Here is a 21,307-nt window from a genome sequence, read left to right as displayed (position 1 = left end):
GAATTACGCATATGTTTGTGGATTTGATATTTTGCCTTCTGTGATACAACCAAAGCAGGTTACATATATACATTATGTATAGGTACTTTCTCTGTTTCCAGATAGCTCACAATCTAAGGGGAGGGGGGGTGTATCTGGGGCAATGAAGGATTAATTGACTTGCCCAGTGTTACGAGGAACTGGAGTGTAAACTGAATCCGGTTCCCCAGGTTCTCAGCTCACTGCACTAACCATTAGTCTACTCCTCCATTCTAAGACACATTTTAAATTAGTTGGGGGAATCCTCAGTAGCAGGGGTCACTGTACTAATTTAAATGCTGGTGCCACTGAGGGGGGAGGGCTCAGGCCCCCTTCAAACCTGCATGACTGGCAGTGATGCTCAAGCCCCACCAACTGAAGAGATTTACTGCTGGAGCCCCCGCCTATACAGTGCAGCATAAAGTCAGCGGGGTGTTCCAGCAACTGAGGCCGGCATTTCCACACGTGCTCAATTCATTAAGCTGAGCATGCACGGAAGTGTCAGCGCTGGAGGCTAGAGCAGTCACCAGCTTCCTTGCTGCTCAGGCAGCACAAGCGGGGGCTCCAGCAGCAAATCTTTTCAACTGGTAGTGCTTGAGCATCCCAGCCAGGAAAGGTATGCTGCAACGGCAGCTGGGCGGGGGGTGAGCAGAGAAAATGCTTGGCCCCCCTCAAAAATTTAATTCTGGCTACACACCTGTGCTACACATACAGCCAGTGGTGATGAACACAGGTGGGATGCAGTGGCTGTCACTGTTGCTAACCATTTAGTTAGGCTGTTATACAGATAATTTGTAGCACTGTCCTCAAACCACCCTTCGCTATAGAAATAGTTTAGGACTGGATAGAGAGATTTTCAACCTGCCAGATACTATCTGTATAGCAGCTGAAAATCCACACATAGTGCATAAGTACATAAGTAGTGCCATACTGGGAAAGACCAAAGGTCCATCTAGCCCAGCATCCTGTCACCGACAGTGGCCAATCCAGGTCAAGGGCACCTGGCACGCTCCCCAAACGTAAAAACATTCCAGACAAGTTATACCTAAAAATGCGGAATTTTTCCAAGTCCATTTAATAGCGGTCTATGGACTTGTCCTTTAGGAATCTATCTAACCCCTTTTTAAACTCGTCAAGCTAACCGCCCGTACCACGTTCTCCGGCAACGAATTCCAGAGTCTAATTACACGTTGGGTGAAGAAAAATTTTTCTCCGATTCGTTTTAAATTTACCACACTGTAGCTTCAACTCATGCCCTCTAGTCCTAGTATTTTTGGATAGCGTGAACAGTCGCTTCACATCCACCCGATCCATTCCACTCATTATTTTATACACTTCTATCATATCTCCCCTCAGCCGTCTCTTCTCCAAGCTAAAAAGCCCTAGCCTTCTCAGCCTCTCTTCATAGGAAAGTCGTCCCATCCCCACTATCATTTTCGTCGCCCTTCGCTGTACCTTTTCCAATTCTACTATATCTTTTTTGAGATACGGAGACCAGTACTGAACACAATACTCCAGGTGCGGTCGCACCATGGAGCGATACAACGGCATTATAACATCCGCACACCTGGACTCCATACCCTTCCTAATAACACCCAACATTCTATTCGCTTTCCTAGCCGCAGCAGCACACTGAGCAGAAGGTTTCAGCGTATCATCGACGACGACACCCAGATCCCTTTCTTGATCCGTAACTCCTAACGCGGAACCTTGCAAGACGTAGCTATAATTCGGGTTCCTCTTACCCACATGCATCACTTTGCACTTGTCAACATTGAACTTCATCTGCCACTTGCACGCCCATTCTCCCAGTCTCGCAAGGTCCTCCTGTAATCGTTCACATTCCTCCTGCGACTTGACGACCCTGAATAATTTTGTGTCATCGGCGAATTTAATTACCTCACTAGTTATTCCCATCTCTAGGTCATTTATAAATACATTAAAAAGCAACGGACCCAGCACAGACCCCTGCGGGACCCCACTAACTACCCTCCTCCACTGAGAATACTGGCCACGCAATCCTACTCTCTGCTTCCTATCTTTCAACCAGTTCTTAATCCATAATAATACCCTACCTCCGATTCCATGACTCTGCAATTTCTTCAGGAGTCTTTCGTGCGGCACTTTGTCAAACGCCTTCTGAAAATCCAGATATACAATATCAACCGGCTCCCCATTGTCCACATGTTTGCTTACCCCCTCAAAAAAATGCATTAGATTGGTGAGGCAAGACTTCCCTTCACTACACACTACAACTTCATTTGAACACTGAGCTCTGAAAAAGATCAAGGAAAATAGTGTTTTTGGAAAAGCCCTTTTCTTGGTATTTATTATTGTTTTACAGAAGGGCAGGATGATATAAAGGAAAAGGCAAAGGGGGCTGCAATTCTCTTCCATTTTGTCTATGGGTGGCATGGCTGCACTTACTGCCTCCTCTTGAGGTGGCAGTAACTGCAGTCACACTATCAGCAATCATGACAGCTAGTGTGCTGTCATAGCCAACCCCTCCTCCGGCTGCCCATTTCACACCCAGTTCACAACCACTCCTAACATGAGAATTTTACTTCACTGGCTGTTTTTTTTTTTTTACGTAGAAGACATTAGCAGTCTACCACACAATAAAACCCACTTTAGATGCCCCTTTCAGCTGAAAATTCATTTTAATTTAGAAACTTAAAAGTTATGAGTTATGAGCTCAATATTCAAAGAAAGCTGAGCTCCTAAATTTGAGTGCCTAGGTTTGTGCAATTTTTTAGCTAAATTTATAAGACTAAATTTTCAGCTGAAAATTAATCTTAATTTAGGAGCTTATAAATTTAGGTCTGCCATTCATTTGCCTAGATTTGTGAGCCTTTAGTAAGGAAAACCAGTTCTAAGTTCCCAACTTATATTTCAAGTGCTAAAGTTGCCCCTACTGCCACCCACTTTTTATGCTCCTAAATTTAAGAGTTTAATGAAATTTTGAGTACAAACTTGGTCACTCAGCCCTAGTACACTTTCAAATAGACCAGTTTAGGAGCAAATCTCTCAAAGGACCCTGTTTACTAAGCCACGCTAGAGGTGCACTAGCGTTTTTAGCAAGTGCTAACAATGTAGATGCCCATAATTTAAGCCACATTGCACCTGAGTTCTACTCGGGCCAATGTGGGATATAAATAAATAAATAAGCAAGCAATATTCTTATGGGTGTCTATACGGTTAGCGTGTGCTAATTTTTAGCAAGCGCTAAAAACACTAGCGCAACTTAGTAAACAGGGCTGAAAGTTAGGCGCATGAATCCTTTGACTATTGGGCCCAATTTCTTTTAAAGAAAGAACATATCTTGGCTAAATAAATCAACAAGCAAGAACATAAACGGTTAAGGGAGTGCTAGGTGTTCCGTACAACACAAAAAGCTAGGAGAAAGCTGTCCTAATGATTTAGGGATTCTTACCTTGATGTTTTCTTCCAGGTCCTTGGTGTTCAAAAGTGCATGGTTAATTCGAAAAACTATCCAGTCAAACAGGGCACTATACAAAGATTTGGCCATGGAATCTCGTACCGTCACAGCCTTTTGGGCAAAAGAAAAAAAAAAGCAAATTTGAATTATTTGATTAAAGCTGAAAGTAGATAATAATAGCCTTGATTTCTGTATCATTTGCAATAAACATAGAGCACACTGATGCACATGGCTGGCTGACTGAAAGATGACAGCTTTTCAAGCTCAGCATTCTTCAAGCTACCCATGTTTAGTTATTTATATATACAGCAGTCTAAAGGAAAGGCAAAAATACTGTGAAAATTTAAGGTAATTATGTTCTGCAACAGGTATTTTTCTGTATGAGCTAAAATCACATTTAAAGGACATTTTATAACAGGGTATCTAAAAAAATATAGAGATAGTACACCCACTTTGGAGGCAAGTCTATAATGGGGCATCTTAAGTTAGGTGCCTAGATGCAGTGCTCTGAGTGCGAATCCTGTAACACCATCTAGTAACATAGTAACATAGTAAAATAGTAGATGACAGCAGAAAAAGACCTGCATGGTCCATCCAGTCTGCCCAACAAGATAAACTCATATGTGCTCCTTTTTGTGTATACCTTACCTTGATTTGTACCTGTCCTTTTCAGGGCACAGACCGTGTAAGTCTGCCCAGCACTATCCCCGCCTCCCAACCACCAGCCCCGCTTCCCACCACCGGTTCTGGCACAGACCATATAAGTCTGCCCAGCACTATCCCCACCTCCCAACCACCAGTCCCGCGGGAGGGTATTCCAAGCATCCACTACTCTCTCCGTGAAAAAATACTTCCTGACATTTTTCTTGAGTCTGCCCCCCTTCAATCTCATTTCATGTCCTCTCGTTCTACCTCCTTCGCATCTCCGGAAAAGGTTCGTTTGCGGATTAATACTTTTCAAATATTTGAACGTCTGTATCATATCACCCCTGTTTCTCCTTTCTTCCAGAGTATACATGTTCAGGTCATCAAGTCTCTCCTCATACGTCTTGTAACGCAAACCTCTTACCATTCTCATAGCTTTTCTTTGCACCGCTTCAATTCTTTTTACATCCTTCGCAAGGTACGGCCTCCAAAACTGAACACAATACTCTAGGTGGGGCCTCACCAACAACTTCTGCTGGTCACACCTCTCTCTATACAGCCTAACAACCTTCTAGCTACGGCCACCGCCTTGTCACACTGTTTCGTCGCCTTCAGATCCTCACTACTACTACTACTACTACTACTATTTGACATTTCTAAAGCGCTACTAGGGTTACGCAGCGCTGTACAATTTAACATAGAAGGACAGTCCCTGCTCAAAGAGCTTACAATCGAAAGGACAAATGTACAAACAGTCAAGTAGGGGTCGTCAGATTGGGGCAGTCTAGATTTCCTGAAAGGTATAAAGGTTAGGTGCCGAAAGCAACATTGAAGAGGTGGGCTTTGAGTAAGGATTTGAAGATGGGTAGGGAGGGGGCTTAGCGTAAGGGCTCAGGAAGTTTATTCCAAGAATAGGGTGAGGCGAGGCAGAATGGGCGGAGCCTGGAGTTGGCGGTGGTGGAGAAGAGTACTGAGAGGAGGGATTTGTCCTGTGAGCGGAGGGGAGATGAGGGTAGAGAGGTAATGAGGGGCTGCAGACCGAGTGCATTTGTAGGTAAGAAGGAGAAGCTTGAACTGTATGCGGTATCTGATCGGAAGCCAGTGAAGTGACCTGAGGAGAGGGGCGATATGAGTATATCGGTTCAGGCGGAATATAAGACGTGCAGCAGAGTTCTGAACGGATTGAAGGGGGGATAGATGGTTAAGTGGGAGGCCAGTGAGGAGTAGGTTGCAGTAGTCAAGACGAGAGGTAATGAGAGCGTGGATGAGAGTTCGGGTGGTGTGCTCAGAGAGGAAAGGGCGAATTTTGCTGATGTTATAGAGAAAGAAGCGACAGGTCTTGGCTGCCTGCTGGATATGCGCAGAGAAGGAGAGGGAGGAGTCAAAGATGACTCCAAGGTTGCGGGCGATGAGACGGGGAGGATAAGGGTGTTATCAACTGAGATTGAGAGCGGAGGAAGAGGAGAAGTAGGTTTAGGTGGAAAGACGATAAGCTCGGTCTTGGCCATGTTCAGTTTCAGGTGGCGGTTGGACATCCATGCAGCAATGTCGGATAAGCAGGCCGATACCTTGGCCTGGGTTTCCGCAGTGATGTCTGGTGTGGAGAGATACAGCTGGGTGTCGTCAGCGTAAAGATGATACTGGAAACAATGAGATGAGATCAGTGAGCCAAGGGAAGAGGTGTAGATTGAAAAAAGAAGGGGTCCAAGGACAGATCCCTGGGGAACTCCAACAGAGAACGGCATGGGGGTGGAGGAAGATCCATGAGAGTGTACTCTGAAGGTTCGGTGGGAGAGACAGGAGGAGAACCAGGAGAGGACAGAGCCCTCAGATACTATCACCCCAAGATCCCTCTCCCTATCCGTTCCTATCAGACTCTCCCCGCCTAACACATATGTCTCCCGGGGATTTCTATTCCCTAAGTGCATCTAGTGCCAAGATTGCATTACAGAATATTAGTTGGCATTTATGCACCTACATTTAGGTGTGCCCACTTACAGTATGTCAACAGCCAGTATAAATGCACACACCTAAATGTGGCACTTCAGCATGTAACTTACAGTATTTTGTAAGTTAAATGTGTAAATGTTGGTCCTGTCCATGCCCCCTACACATGCTCCTCCCTTATGAATACCCCCTTTCATTTACATGCAAAGGAAATTGTGCATTTTATTAATAGAATAGCCATGAATGTGCATATAGCACTTGTATGTGTAACTATACGCTTACCTGTGTATTTTAGCACTCAAACGGCCCTTAAATTTAGGATCTAAAGTTATAGGATGAGGATTTTTTTAAACATATTTTATAAAGGCAGTCACAATACAAATACGTTAATTGCAGCCAACAGGTGATCAATTCAAACAAAACCACAACATTCCTATAGTTTATGCTGGACCATCAAATTTAGAAAAGCCCTATATGCCTTTATAAAATAAACATACATATGCAAACATGTACACATTTACACTCGCTCCAAGACAGGTGCAAATGTATGCATGTACTCTACATGCACATGTGTGTATGTTATGACAGTGGTCATTTTAGAAGCCCTATTCACGTTTTGGATATGCATAAACTAGCAATTAGAAGTGGAAATTGCATACATGTCTAAATCCTGATTTTAGAAAGCCATCATATACACGTCCAAAACTCGGAAGACAGGCATGTGGCAAGGGGGCTTGGTATAGGCGTGTTTTGGATGGGACTAGGATGGGGCAAAACATGCACATGCATTCCCCATTTCAGAGGGTGAATGCACATTTCTGTCTGCTGACATCAATGTTAGGATTTACATCTACTGTTGGGGATGTCTAGATTAAACAAAATTGCTCGTTCTGTGCAATGCTCCACTGGAGGGATTAGGGTTGGTCACCTCTTTAAAACCCCTGTGTTTTCTGTTCCTCTTTTCTGGCAAAGGATAGCAAGCTCTGTGACGTCAGAAACCACATACTTTTATGTTTCTAAAATGGCTGGTATATTGCCTCAGTTGATATTTTACATGTTGATGCTTGCAAAATTAATGTTCTTGCCATCTATAACTAATGCATTACTGGGTGTATTTTAGAAGAGGCTCTACATCAGCAAATCCTGTTCTAAAATGCTAGTGGAACCTAAGTCATCCCAACCTGAACATTTTAATTCTGATTTCTAAAATCCTCCTTAAAGTGTACATGTGTACATGTATATTCCAACCCTACCCTTCCTCCTCCAGAATGTCTGAGTACAGCAGGCAGGCATACAAAAATATACATGTTATTTAGTAAGCATAACTATATGCAAGTATACACTGCATGGTTTTAGAAAAGTCCCTTTTCTGTGCATGAAAAATGTTTCAGACATTGAAAAGCTTTTCTAAAATCACCCCCTTAGAGTCTTGAGTTCTTGATTTGCCTGCTAAGGTCAGCCCCGAGTAGTAGTTCCACAAGACTACAATTAGAGATTGCAGCTGCAGTTGCCTAGAAGTTGCTGCAGGAGTAAGTTGGGACTTCTGCGGGTAGTTTCTCTAGCAGACAGAGAGCCTTCCAGAGACTTCTTTCTTAGAAGTTCTGCTGGGTTGTCTTTAAGCCACAGCATGCAGAGGACTGCCCAGGGGGCCTAGTATGCCAACACAATGAGAACCAGGGTAAGGTAAATCCAAAATCTCCTGCGATTTTGCACGGAACTTCACCGGCTCCCTATAGAGGCCATGACGGTGTTTAAGTTTTAATGATTTCTTTATAAAGTAGATAAGTACATAAGTACTGCCACGCTGGGACAGACCAAAGGTCCATCAAGACCAGCATCCTGCTTCCAACAGCAGCCAATCCAGGTCACAAATACCTGGCAAGATCCCAAAAAAGCTCAATACATTTTATGCTGCTTATCCCAGAAATAAGCAGTGGATTTTCCCCAAAGTCAATTTAATAATGGTCTATGGACTTTTCCTTTAGGAAGCCATCCAGACCCTTTTTAAATCCCGCTAAGCTAACCGCCTTTACCACATTCTCTGGCAACGAATTCCAGAGTTTAATTACACGTTGAGTAAAGAAATATGTTCTCCAATTCGTATTAAATGTATTACTTTGTAGCTTCATTGCATGTTTTTCATCACATTTTTGGGGGGTGGGAGGGGTTTAGTGACTACTGGGGGAATAAGGGGAGGTCACCCCTGATCCCTCCAGGGGTCATCTGGTTATTTAGGGCACCTTTTTGTGCCTTATTCGTTATAAAAACAGGTCTAGCTCAAAACATCTTAGTTTTAGTCCTGGACAGTTTGGTTTTGTTCCATTATGGCTGGAAAACATAGAACGCCCAAGTCCTGGCCTGAACACGTCCCCTTGAGATTTGGGCGCACTTCTGATTGACTTCATAGAAAAACGTATAGAAATAAGTTTTGAAAATACTGAGAAAAACGTCCAAATGCTGTTTTATGCCACTTTTTAGATGTTTTTCTGTTTTGAAAATGAGTCCAAATAGTCTATTTCCCCCAGTGGCGTAGCCACAGGTGGGCTTGGGTGGGCCAGGGCTCACCCATTTATGGCTCAGGCCCACCCAACAGTAGCATATGTTTAGTGGTAACTGGTGGGAATCCCAAGCTCCGCCAGCTGAAGATTTCCCCGATGGTAACAAAAACTCTACTCTCCATGACACCGGCACCTGCGCATGCTCAGTTTTCAGTGCATTCCTGCTGTCAAGGTGGAAAGACATGTTTTCCCACCAGCTGAGATTTTTTTGGAGGGGGGGGGGGGGAAGAACACTTGGTGCCCACCCAATTCTTGCCTAGGCCCACCCAAAATCTGTTGTCTGGCTACGCCCCTGATTTCCCCTGATATTAAAAACTATTTAACCAGCCAGGAACAGCTCCTAGCAGGTTAAATAGCATTTAAGCACCTAACCGTGGGTATTCAGTGCCAAACCATCTATGTTGAGTGATGAAAATAGGCCGCTTTAATAGCAGGCCTATCTTTGACCGCTAAAATGTTAACCAATTAGTGCTGAATATTGACAAAGCAGGTTAACTTTTTAGTGGCTAAAATAAACATGGATATTCAATGCCGGTCGCCAGAAAAGGCCTGGTATTGAAAATCTGGAATTAACGCTGGCACCTGATAGCAAACATGCTGCCCGCAAGCTGCTGAATATCAGGCCCATTGTGTCTTTGTCTATTTCAGTATTCCTCCTACATACATTCCAATTAATAATTTTGCTGCTCCAGCCCTTGAAATGCTGTTTCTCATACAGTTACCTTTTAGAATCAGGCTGTGAAATTTAATGCGCACACTGTATAATGTAGTGTTTTCCAAACTTTTATCTAATAGGATCCCATTTTAGTACGTGAAATTTCATACAAGACCAGATGCCAGCCAACAAAAAAACAGCAGACCTTCAAATATCCTCTCTCTTCCCACCAGCTCAGAGCAAGGAACTGGTGATGCCAGCAATAGTTAGTACAGTGCTTGTGAAAAAGTCTCCTTAACAGGATGAGGGGGCCTATGAATGTGCGCTGCCAGATTCAAGCTGGCATGGATGTCTAAGAGCAGTGCTTCGCAACCCAGTCCTTGAGGCACACCTATTCCCATGTTGCAGGATATCCACAATGAATATGCATGAGATAGATACACATACAAAGGAGGAAGGGACATGCAAATCTATCTTATGCATATTCATTGTGGATACCCTGAAAACCTGATGGGACTAGGTGTGCCTTAAGGAGTGGTCTAGAGGGAGAATACTAGTAAAAAAACTAAGCCAACTCTTAATCGTGGGGGAATAAAACCATACAGTATGCTAGCTTACCTCACCCACAGAAACCACCAGGATTTAATTTTTAATTTTGGCATATATAATCCGCTTAACCTTCAAATTCAAGTTGGAGAATAATCACACACTATGAGCAGGTACTTTCTCTTTCCCTAGAGGGCTCACAATCTAAGCTTTTGTACCTGAGGCAATGGAGGGATAAATGACATGCCCAAGGTCACAAGGAACTGCAGTGGGAATCAAGCCTATAGTTTCACTGAAAGGTTCTGTACTTGAGACCTTTTTTCGGTTTTTTAACCTTTTTGCTATAGAGAACCAATCTTCAATCGGAGTCAGCGCCTCTCAGCGCTTTCCGGCGCAACGACACAAGATTAATTAGAACACAGGAGAAATTGCTTCTGCCGAAGCCAGCGCTATTAGCGTTTTTTTCGCCATTGCAAACGATCGCAGATATTTTCTCAGTGGCTCAAGGCAATCGTGCTTTGTCATCTGCACGCCATTGCGTCAGCATATCGACCCCTGAAGCAGGCGCCTTTGTTAGCGCCGAAACACGGCCCGTGTCGGGTCATTGATTAATAAAGTACTCCTGTTGTCCTAGTTCTGAAGGCCCAGTGTTGCTTTTTTCTTTGGATTTGTCTACTTGTATACTGTAGTGCCCTCTCTGTCTGTATTGGGCTTACAAACTACAAGTCTGTTAGTAACTATGGACTTAGAAACCCTCTATACTAAAATACCTCAATTGGTGGCAATGGAAAAAGTGGAGTATGTGTTGGAATACTGGGCACAACCAACTCGTATAACTACATCATTTTTGTTGTCATTTGCATGGTTAGGTTTATGTCAAAATTATTTTTGTTTTGATGGACATTTTTTCCTACAAATCCACGGCACAGATGTGGCATCACTTATTGCCAACCATTTATAGTCTTCTCATTGGCTTTCATCAATCAAGCTTTGGCTTAGATTTATAGATGACAATTTCTTGATTTGGACAAACACCAACTGATCCCTCAGGGAATCTGTACACTGGTTGAATACCTTTGATTCTCATCTAAAGTTCAACATAACATGTGATTCATCGGTCATTTCTTTTTTAGATTTTCAGGTTTGCAAAAGTGATGGTCAATTGGAAGTTTTCCAAGTTTATTCAGAACTTACTACCATGCCCTATGGTAGCCTTCAGGGTGGTTTATAATCTAACACAAACATAGATAGAGGTTCTACATGAAAATGACTACTTCTAGAAGTGAGATATAAGAAGAGATGAAGGGAAGGGGGTAGAACTACAATCAAACATATAAACGGCAAGTGACCGACTCACCTGCAAATGCGCACTAGAGACTTCCCTCTCTGTCCCGCCCTCGCGTCAAGACGTGATGACGTCAGAGGGCGGAACAGAGAGAGAAACGGAGTCGGACTGTTGGACGCTGCCGCTGCAGCCTGCAAACGAACATCGCGCGCACCAACCTCCACCCTCCCCCCCAACCCCGCCGCCGCTCCCCCCCCCCCCCCATATCGGGCCCCCTGCACTGACCTGACAGCACCTCTCACCTCCATGTGGTGAGAGGCGCTGTCAGGTCAGTGCAGGGGGCCCGGCACGGAGGGGGGAGGGAGCGGCGGCGAGGAGGGTAGCTGGAAATCTCGCCCGTTTTAACGGGCTTAACGGCTAGTAATGATAGAACAGCAGGTGGGATGACAGAAAAGGAAAGGTGTGCTCTGCAGAGATCAGTGCCTGCCCCAGGCCAGGTGTCCTAAAAAGCATCAGTGAAACTAAAGGAAAGCATCGGCAAATAAATGTTTTAAGATCAGATTTGAACTTAGGTAACGAGAGTTGTCAGTTCCACCATCACGTTTTCATTCTTTTCATGTTCCCCACATTGATTTCAAATGGTTTAGTGGTACTCACTGTGTCTCTATTGATTATATTTTGACACACTATTAAAGTTCCACCTTAACTAGATTCTTCATGAATTATTAATGAGTATGCACACTGTCCTGATTTTATAGACTTGTTTTGACTCATGATACAGGCACAGAGTGTGCCAAAACACAGCTGTGTCGGGTTTCTCTTTACATTATATTTGACGCTGACAACAAAGTCCTCTTTGGTTCCATCAGTGGTTTGTGTGCTCCACTTTTTGTTCCATCCACAGTATTCGTGAATTACCATATGATAACTAGGGACTATAAGCTGATTTTACTGGCAGATCTGAGTATTCTAGAAGAGCTGTATGGAATAAAATGACATGAGAGGTATGACAGTTCTCCAGAAGCTATTATCTTGAAGACTAATAACAGAAGTTTTTAAGTTATGTAGTAGCTGACTGGTAGCCAGTGCACATCTTCGAGACATGAAGTAATATAGTTGTACTTCTTAATGTTGGAGATCAGGTGAATTGCAGTGTTCTGGATGATTTGAAGACGTCTAAACGCTTTGACTCTGAGTTCTTCATACGAGTTGTAATAATCTAATTGAATAATGACCAATGAGTGGACAAGGATATTGAAAAGTGAAGGGAGGGATCAGGGAGTGGACAGATCAAATTGGGTAAAGAATGTAGAAACTGGATTGGACTACACTGGAAATTTGGGACTTGAAAGAGAAATTGGACTTGAGTAGGACGCCTAAGACATGAACTGTGACAGTCTGGGGGACTGGAATATCTGAAAGGAGGATGGGTGTACCTATCTTACCAGAAAATAGGACAAGCTTAGATTTTGTAGAATTTAAGACAAGTTTGTGGTCATGAAGCCAATTGGTAATCTTGGTGAGTTTATGATTCAACATGAAAATTTCTGTAATAATGCAAGCATCTAGTGTGCAGAGTATTTGAATATCATCCGCGTAGACAAGTTGCTAGTTCAAGGGTCTGGGCTAATGTAAGAAGAGGGGCCAGGAAGTTGCTGAAGAGGGTCGATGAGAGACTAGACCCTTGAGGGACACCTGAACCAGGTCTAAATGGAATGGAAGAAACCGCAGTGTTCAAAAAATCTATGCAGAAGAACAATTATCTCCATTTTGACAGTTATCATCCACAACGAATATGGACAGCTCTTCCTATTGAACAATTTTTTTTTTTTTTTAATTTTTAGAAGTCTTTATTGATAAATGTTACAAAACGTCTGGTACATAATACATTATGCAAATCGTGTTACAAGCCTTTTAAGTAAGCCAGAATGATCTCAACTATTCACGGTTATGCAACATAGAACACAACAACAATTTCTTTGTATATCAAAAGGAGACAAAGACAAGAGTACAATATTCTTGTTATGTTGAAATAGCAAATAAAGTAATCAGACTTGTGATTTCAAAACTTCACTTTTCCAGTGTTTTCATTTATGTTACTAGTCCCTTCCTCTTAACCTCTCTTAACACAGGTATACCCTTCCCACCCTCCCTCCCCATCCCTCCCACCCTTCCAGCACAACCTTAACAAAGAATTTTGGTCAAGTTATACATGAAGAAGAAAAGAGTCCCAGATCTGGTGCCATCTGTCTAGTTGGTTACGCCTCTCTGCTAGAAGCCTTTCCATTTCACAGGTGTATCTCAATTTCTGGACCCATCTAGTGATAGGCGGGGTCACCGGCCGCTTCCAGTACGCGGCAATTATTACTCTTGCGGCGATTATGGCTTGTCCCACAAATTTATGCTGAGCACTGGGAAGACTCACCGCCCCCCCAAGAAATAGAAAGAAAGTTGGGCTCCATGGCAATGGGCTGCCCGTCCACCGTTGTAGCCTGCTATGAATCGATCTCCAATAGGCCCTGACCTTCTTACAGGTCCACCAGATATGACCAGCTGTGCCCCTTACTCCGCAACCCCTCCAGCACAGCCCTGACAATGTGGGATAGATATGCTGTAGACGTTCAGGCGTCAAGTACCAACGGTACAATAGCTTCACAGCATTTTCCCTAAAGGGCACATGAGACGATACCCTCGTAACTGCCCGTTCCATCCTCTCCCATGTTGCCTCCTCAATTACCATACCCAGCTCCCTCTGCCAACTCTTCCTGTGGAGCGTGTAGCTCGGGGAATATCTATTAATAATGCGGTAGAGGCGAGAGATCACCCCAGCCGTAGTGGGTGGGCCATCACAAATAAGCTCCAGCGCAGTTTGTTCCCTGGCCATGACCTCCCGAACTGCGCTTGTCTTAAGAAAGGATGCCAGTTGAAGGTATGAGTATCTATCAGACCCCACTATCGGGAATCTTTCAAGAGCTGCAGGGTAGGACAACAGTTTCTCTCCATCGAATAGCTGACCCCACGTTCGTAGGCCCCCAGTGAACCATTTTGTGAATACTCCTTTTGTCGTTCCAGGATAAAACAATGGGTTGTAGGCTATGGGGGATAGACGGGATAGCGTTGTGCGGCGATTTAAGAACATACTATCCCAATTGGAAAGGGTGACGTATATTGATGGGCATAGTCCTGTCTCCAGAGATCTAAATGAACCCGGAATCCACATGAGGGCCCCCAGTGACCTATCGCCCAGGGTGTATTGTTCAAGTTGTACCCACTGCCTGTCTGGGTAGTCTTGGAACCATTCCACTGCTGCTCGTGCCTGAACTGCTCTGTAGTACCAGGCCAAATTGGGTACACCCAGCCCTCCCCTCTCCCTGCCTTGATACAGAACCGTGCGTGCCATACGTGGACGCTTCCCTGCCCAAATAAAACGCATTATACGGTCCTGTAAAGATGATAAGAATCTTCGTGGCATATTGATTGGGAGAGCCTGAAATAAATATAATAGGCGTGGCAAAACGTTCATCTTTATTGCTGCTATTCGACCAAACCACGAAAGGGTAATGTCACCCCATTTACCCAGGTCTTCTATGAGAGCCTCTGCCAAACCTTTATAGTTGGCCGAGAAGAGATCCGGGAGGTCTGCTGTCAAGTTAACCCCCAGGTAACGAATGCTCTTATCTGCCCATCTAAATGCATAGGAGGTCCTCAGTGAGTCCCTGAGCTCCGTCGGGAGGGTTATGTTCAAAACCTCAGACTTGGACATATTAACTTTAAATCCCGACATGATCGAGTATTCCTCTATCTCCCGCAGAAGCCCAGGGAAAGTGGACAGGGGGTTCGTAACAAATAACAGGACATCGTCCGCGAAAAGGGCTAGTTTATGAGTTCTCCCACCCATAGTTAGTCCTGATATGCTTGGATTATTTCTCAGCCGGGTTGCAAATGGTTCCATAACCATAGCAAATAATAGGGGGGACAAAGGGCAACCCTGTCTAGTGCCTCTATGCAAGGGTATCATCCCCGAGTTACCCCCGTTCACCCGAATACAAGCTTTAGGGGAGCTATAGAATGCTTGTATCCATTTACAAAACTGTGGTCCTATTCCAAAGGTCTCCATCACCCTATACATGAATGGCCAATGCACCCGATCGAAAGCCTTTTCGGCATCCAAGCTAAGGAGGCATAGAGGTCTCTTCATTTTCTTAGCCAGATATATTAAATCGACCACTCTCCTAGTATTATCAGTAGCTTTTCTATATGGGACAAATCCCACCTGGTCAGGATGGATAACCGCTGGGAGCAAGGGAGCCAGCCGATTGGCCAGGACTTTAGCTAGGATCTTGACATCAGCATTTAAGACAGATATAGGGCGAAAGGATCCACAATCATTATGATCTTTATTTGGTTTGGGCAATACCGCAATCCACGCTTCCAACATGGTAGCGGGCAGAGACTCTCCCTTCCCTATCAAGTTAAATAAATCGGCTAGCAGTGGGGACAATTCAATGCTATATTTCTTGTAAAATTCATTGGGGAATCCATCCAAACCTGGTGACTTGCAGGATGGTAAGTGTTGGATGGCTTTTTGTACCTCAACTGGGGTGACCGGTGCATCTAAAGCTGTTCTTTGCTGACTAGTTAAAGAAGTCAATTGACTCTCTGCCAAATATTCCGAAATAGCATTTTCAGGTGGATTGTTCTCCTGCGCATAGAGTTTCTGATAGAATTCACTAAAGCGCCTCCTTATGGCCTCAGACGTGTTAAGCAACTCCCCCTTCGAGCCCCTTATGTGAGGGACCGTTCGGTCTACTCTTTGCCTACGCAGCTTTATGGCCAGGAGTCGACCTGCCTTGTTAGTGAATTCATAAGATCGAACTTTGTTTCTGGATTGTAACCAACTTAGCTGTTCTGAATAAATAGAATCCAGCTGGAGCCTCTGCCCGCGCAACTCTTCCAAAACAGCCTGGGAACCTCCCAACTTGTGTTGTGCCTCCAGTTTCCTTATCTTTTCCAAGCACTGCGCCAGCTGGATCCTACGCACCCTAGCTATCTGTATAAAGTGACCTCTTGAGACTGCCTTCATTGCATCCCACACCACACTGAGGGGGGGGCCAGATTCCATATTTAACTCCAGATACTCTTTCAGGACCTTCCTACACCCCTCCACCACTTCCTCCTCCAGTAATAGGTCTGTGTTAAGTGTCCATCTTTGGTCTTTAACCTCTGCTTTGATAGTCGGTAAAACCACCCATACTGGGGCATGATCTGAGATTGTTATACTGCCAATTTCTGCTCTCGGGCCCCTCTCTGCTAGTGTGACGTCCAGGAAAATGTAGTCGATTCGAGAGTATGACTTATGTACAGGGGAGAAAAAGGTATAGTCCCTGGTTGTCATATGACTCAGTCTCCAAACATCCAGGGTACCTAATGAGTAGACCAAGGAACCCAAAGCCAGTGAATCCCTAGATGTCGGTTGTGGTGGTCTCCCAGATCTGTCCACCCCAGGATCCATAACTTCATTAAAGTCACCCCCCATAATCAGGGAACCCCTAGTGAACGTAGCGAGTATGTTTTTCACCTTAGTGTAAAAAGTTCCCTGGTGCTCATTAGGGGCATAAATAGAGGCAAGTGTGAGATCTACCTGACCCAGGACAATTTGCAGAAGCAAAAAACGCCCTCCCGGATCCCGTCTGATTTTCTTTATTTGGGCCGAGATTGTTTTGTGAAACAGAACTGCCACCCCACGTTTTCTGGAATCGTCGGCAGAGGAGGCAAAGAAGACGCTTGGGTATTCTGGATGAGCTAACAGTCTCTCATGTGCCCTGCGGAGATGAGTCTCCTGCAATAGTATAATATGCGGCCTAAGCAACTGCATCTCTTTGAAGAACTTCTGCCTTTTCTGAGGCATATTCAGCCCCTTGACATTATATGATAAGATTTTTAAATCTGTATTCATACCTGTGGTGTTACACCAGCTGTTCTACCCCCCACCAAGTGGGAACCCTCCACTTCATGTTTTTGTGCTATCCAGTACCAATTGTGCTCCCTTCCTATCCTAACCCTCCCCCCCCCCTTTTAATGACCCTCCCCCTACCCATACCCACCCCATCCCCTCCTGTTTAACACCGACTAGAGGGATCAAGTCCCAATAGTGGGAAATGAGGAAATAACACACCTGCATCCAGGCACCCCAGCCCCCCCCTCCCCCCCCCGATATCCTATGTCATCACCAATGGCACGGGCACAGCTCGAGCATTCGTAAACGCCCGCATGTTTGATTGGATCCTGCCCATTTTCCATCACCTTACATTCCCCCTCGTCTTAGTTTCTCATAACTATGCAGCTTTATACACATTATACCTCACAGCCATGATTATTATATACTCTATGGGCTTTAAAGTTAAGGTTCGAGTATGCATAGAATAGCAATAATAAACTGAGTACATTGTATTGTCAAACTTGAAACAGAGAGTATTTTACCTAACTCTCTACAACATTACCAACCCGGAAAACAGTTTCGGCTAGTTTTCTTCTGGCCAAGTTCAAGTTTCTTCCACAGCCACTTTTCTTTTTGGAATATTCCTTTTAGGAGTGGCAGGAATCCTCTGCCACTTTTGAAGCTTTGTCTTCGTGGCTGGGGCCAGAGCGCCTGGAGGTTTGGTTGTCTGTACCAGGCCTGCCCCGTGCAGGGAGTTCCATGCCTCTGTCAGCGATGTAGCTCTCATCTTGACACCCTGAAGTGAGTAAATCAGGGAAAAAGGGAAGCCCCATCTATAGGCAATCTGTTCTTTGGCCAAAATGTCCAGAGCTGGCTTCATCAAACGTCTTTGTTGCAAGGTAAACTGGGATAGGTCTTGATAAACAGATATACGGGTCCCGCCATAATCCAAGTTGGGCTTTTTCCTGGCGCAGTTGAGCAATTGTTCCTTTGTTTCATACCTATGAAACCGGGTGATAATGTCCCGTGTTCTATTTTCCTGCCGCTGGCCCAGGGATCTGTGTGCTCTGTCGATCTCAATCTTTACCCCTGCTCCATCTGCCCCCAGCAAACTGGCGCACAGTGTCTGTACAATTTGAATAACATTCTCTGTCTCTCCGCCCTCCAGGACTCCGCGGAATCTAAGGTTGTTTCTCCGTCCCCTATTTTCAAGATCATCCAGTTTATAGGTTAGATCTACATATTTTTGGTCTAGGGTTTGGAGATTAGTCTCAAATGTTTGTATAGACTCCGAGTGCTCTTCCAGCTTAGATTCTACCTCCTCAACTCTGCTCCCCAGTTCACGGAGGTCTGAGCTCAGCGACTCCATTCTGTCCAAAATCTCATCCTTCGATTTATTTATATCCGATTGTATACCGCTCAAAATCTGACGAAGTTCGCCTGAGATCCCTTTTTTGATATGCGGTTTCCGCGATTCTGCTAGTGAGAGCGCCGAATCAGAGTCAGAAGGAGAGACCGGCGCCATTACCTCGTGGCGCTTCGCGGTTTTAGCCGGTCCGCCGCCAGCTGACTTCTCCTGCTCTTTAGCTCGCGCCGAAGACGCTTTGCTCATTCTGTTATCGATGAAGAGCAGCGGGGAACACTGCAAAAAGTTCCAAAAAGGTTGGTGATGGCTTTTTATAGCTTTTATATGTATCGAGGAACGGGAGCTAGAACGCTAGGCAGCCATCTGCTTCAGTGACGTCACTTCCTCCTCCTATTGAACAATTTTTGAGAGCATGTCGAGTATAAGCACCAAGTGCATATGTTGAGCGAACAGTTCAAGAAATGTGGTTTCTGTATAGAGTGATATGAAAAGCTTTTTTAAGCGCTCTATCCCCCAGATTCTATAGGTCACCCAAAGTTGGGCACCAGCATTTGCACGGGGATCTTGGATCTGTGTGCAACTCAATTGATTAATGGGTGATAACAAGAACCAATTAAGCACTTAATTGGTGTTAACAATCACTTAATTAAGAGTTGCACGAGGATCTCCTCTGCAAGCTATTCTATAACATGATGCCCATGTGCAACCCGAATGGAGTTGTGGCCATGGGAGGCGCATAGGCGGGGCATGGGTGTTCCCAAAAGTTAGGTGCCATGTTATAGAATAATGCCTATCTGCACCTGACTTTGGGCAATGGACTTAGGCATAAGTCTGGCACCCAAAGTTAGGCAACCTGTATGCAATGCTAGTATTCTATAAAGGGCGTCCAACTTTTATATAATACTAGCATTATAGTATTCTATAAAAGTTGGGAATCCTTTATAGAATAAAGGCTCTGCATGGATCTTCCTAGCACCTAACTTTCGTTGTAAACACAGAAGAAACAAATTTCTGCAAGAGTATACTGTATATAGCAAAACAGCGAAGATGACTCAAAAGCAAATGGACGACATCCTTAAACAGTTTTTTTCATCTGGAGCGTTGCCCATTTCCTTTTGAGTTATCTTCGCTGTTTTGCTATATACCTAACTTTCAGCGCCATATACAGAATCTAACTATTTTATTGTAACTGTATTTATTTTACTAGTTCACTTTGGGGCTGCAACACTGCGGCAAAAGGCGGGGTATAAATGACCTAAATAAATAAATAAATATGCTAACTCCACACTTTTACTTCAGGATTGCCCGAGGGAACCACTGAATAAGCAAGTATGTGTTCTCACACACTATACTGGCATCTGATTTAGCAAAATCTACTTACCAACATTGGCATGCTTTGTCTTTACATTCTATTTTTCAAGTGTGTCAATGTGTAGTTTTTTCTCGAGGAAAAAACTTAACGGATTTAGTGGTACACTCTTGTTTTCAGTCTGAAAGAGATACACTGGTTCCACCAATAGGGAACAAAATCATGCGGACATTTTTCCTTCTGTTTTCTTTCATTGAATTGCTAGAAATGGGAGAATCTCATGACACATAAAACCAGTGCTTTTTTTGTAGAAAAAAAGGTGCCGGTACTCATTATGGGCGGGGTCACCACATATGGCCCCACCCCTATGATAGCCACACCTACATTAGCCACACCCCTAATACCAGCTATGGCGCAAATAAACAGACATCATTGAAAATATTATACTAGTATAGGAGAAAAAAATAATGTCATTTTTTTCATCAGAAATAATTTCTGTAAGCTGTTACAGCTCCAGTATACCCAGTGCAAAATAAGACAGCAGATGTAAATTCAAGACAGCAGATGTAAATTCTCAAACTGGACATATTTCAAACACTAAAATGAAAATAAAATGATTTTTTCTACCCTTGTCTGGTGACTTTGTTTTTCTATCCATCCCAGTCTCTGATTCTGCTGCTCTCTATCTGTTCCCTTAACTCCGTTTCTAGAGCTTCCTTTCCATTTATTTCTTTACTTTCCTCCTTTCTTCTTCATTTCTTGCCATACATCCATAAGTAAAAGCTGGGTCCTCCTCCATGGAATTGACTGGAGGAGGTATAACGTGGATCCAGCTTTTGCCTAGTTTCTCCATCCATGTGCAGTTTTTCTCCTTTCTTCTCTTTCCCTCATCTCCATTCATGTGCATCTTCTTTTTTCTTTCCATCCCTCCATCCATGTCCAGCACTTCTCCTCTCTCCTTCCCTCCATCCATGTCCAGCATTTCTCCTCTCTTCCCTCCCCTGTATCCATATAAAGCAATAATTCTCTCTCCCCTCTCCTCCACCAAGTCCAGCATTTCTCCTCTCTTCCCGCCAACCCCTCCATCCATCCATGTCCAGCAATTCTACGCTATCGCCTGTTATCCTCTCCATCCATGTCCAGCAATTCTCATCTCTCCCCTGCCCTCCCCTCCCCTCCCATCCATGTCCAGCAATTCTCCTCTTTTCCATGCCCAGCGATTCTCCTCTCTCCCCTGCCCTCCCATCCATGTCCAGCAATTCTCTCTTCCCTGCCCTCCCATCCATGCCCAGCGATTCTCCTCTCTCCCATGTCCAGCGATTCTTCTTCCAACCCATCCTACTCCCAGCCCGTCCTCCTTCTCCACTGCCTGCCAGCGTCGGACTCAGCAGCACGAATGGTGCAGGCAGCGATTGAAAGAGGCTGTCAGCATCGGAACTTTCCTCTGCGAGTCCCGCCTATGCGGAAACAGGAAGTTGAAACAACATAGGTGGAACTCGCAGAGGGAAGCTCAGACGCTGACAGCCTCTTTAAGTCGCTGCCTGCACCGTCCGCGCTGCTGAGTCTTTAAAAAAAAAAGTAAGTAGGGGACTGAGAGGAAA

General features: G+C 44.5%; 1 protein-coding gene across 1 annotated transcript in view; it reads right to left on the bottom strand.

The window, feature by feature from the left end:
- MYO9A (myosin IXA) overlaps positions 1 to 21,307 on the bottom strand; it is a 980,547-nt gene that overhangs the window by 351,507 nt on the left and 607,733 nt on the right. The window contains 1 exon segment of the mRNA XM_030187859.1: positions 3,452 to 3,568. Within this exon segment, the coding sequence (XP_030043719.1) occupies positions 3,452 to 3,568 (117 nt within the window).

Source organism: Microcaecilia unicolor, chromosome 1, assembly GCF_901765095.1.
Source record: "Microcaecilia unicolor chromosome 1, aMicUni1.1, whole genome shotgun sequence".
Taxonomy (NCBI): Eukaryota; Metazoa; Chordata; class Amphibia; order Gymnophiona; family Siphonopidae; genus Microcaecilia; species Microcaecilia unicolor.
This window is presented reverse-complemented; position numbering and strand designations above follow the sequence as displayed.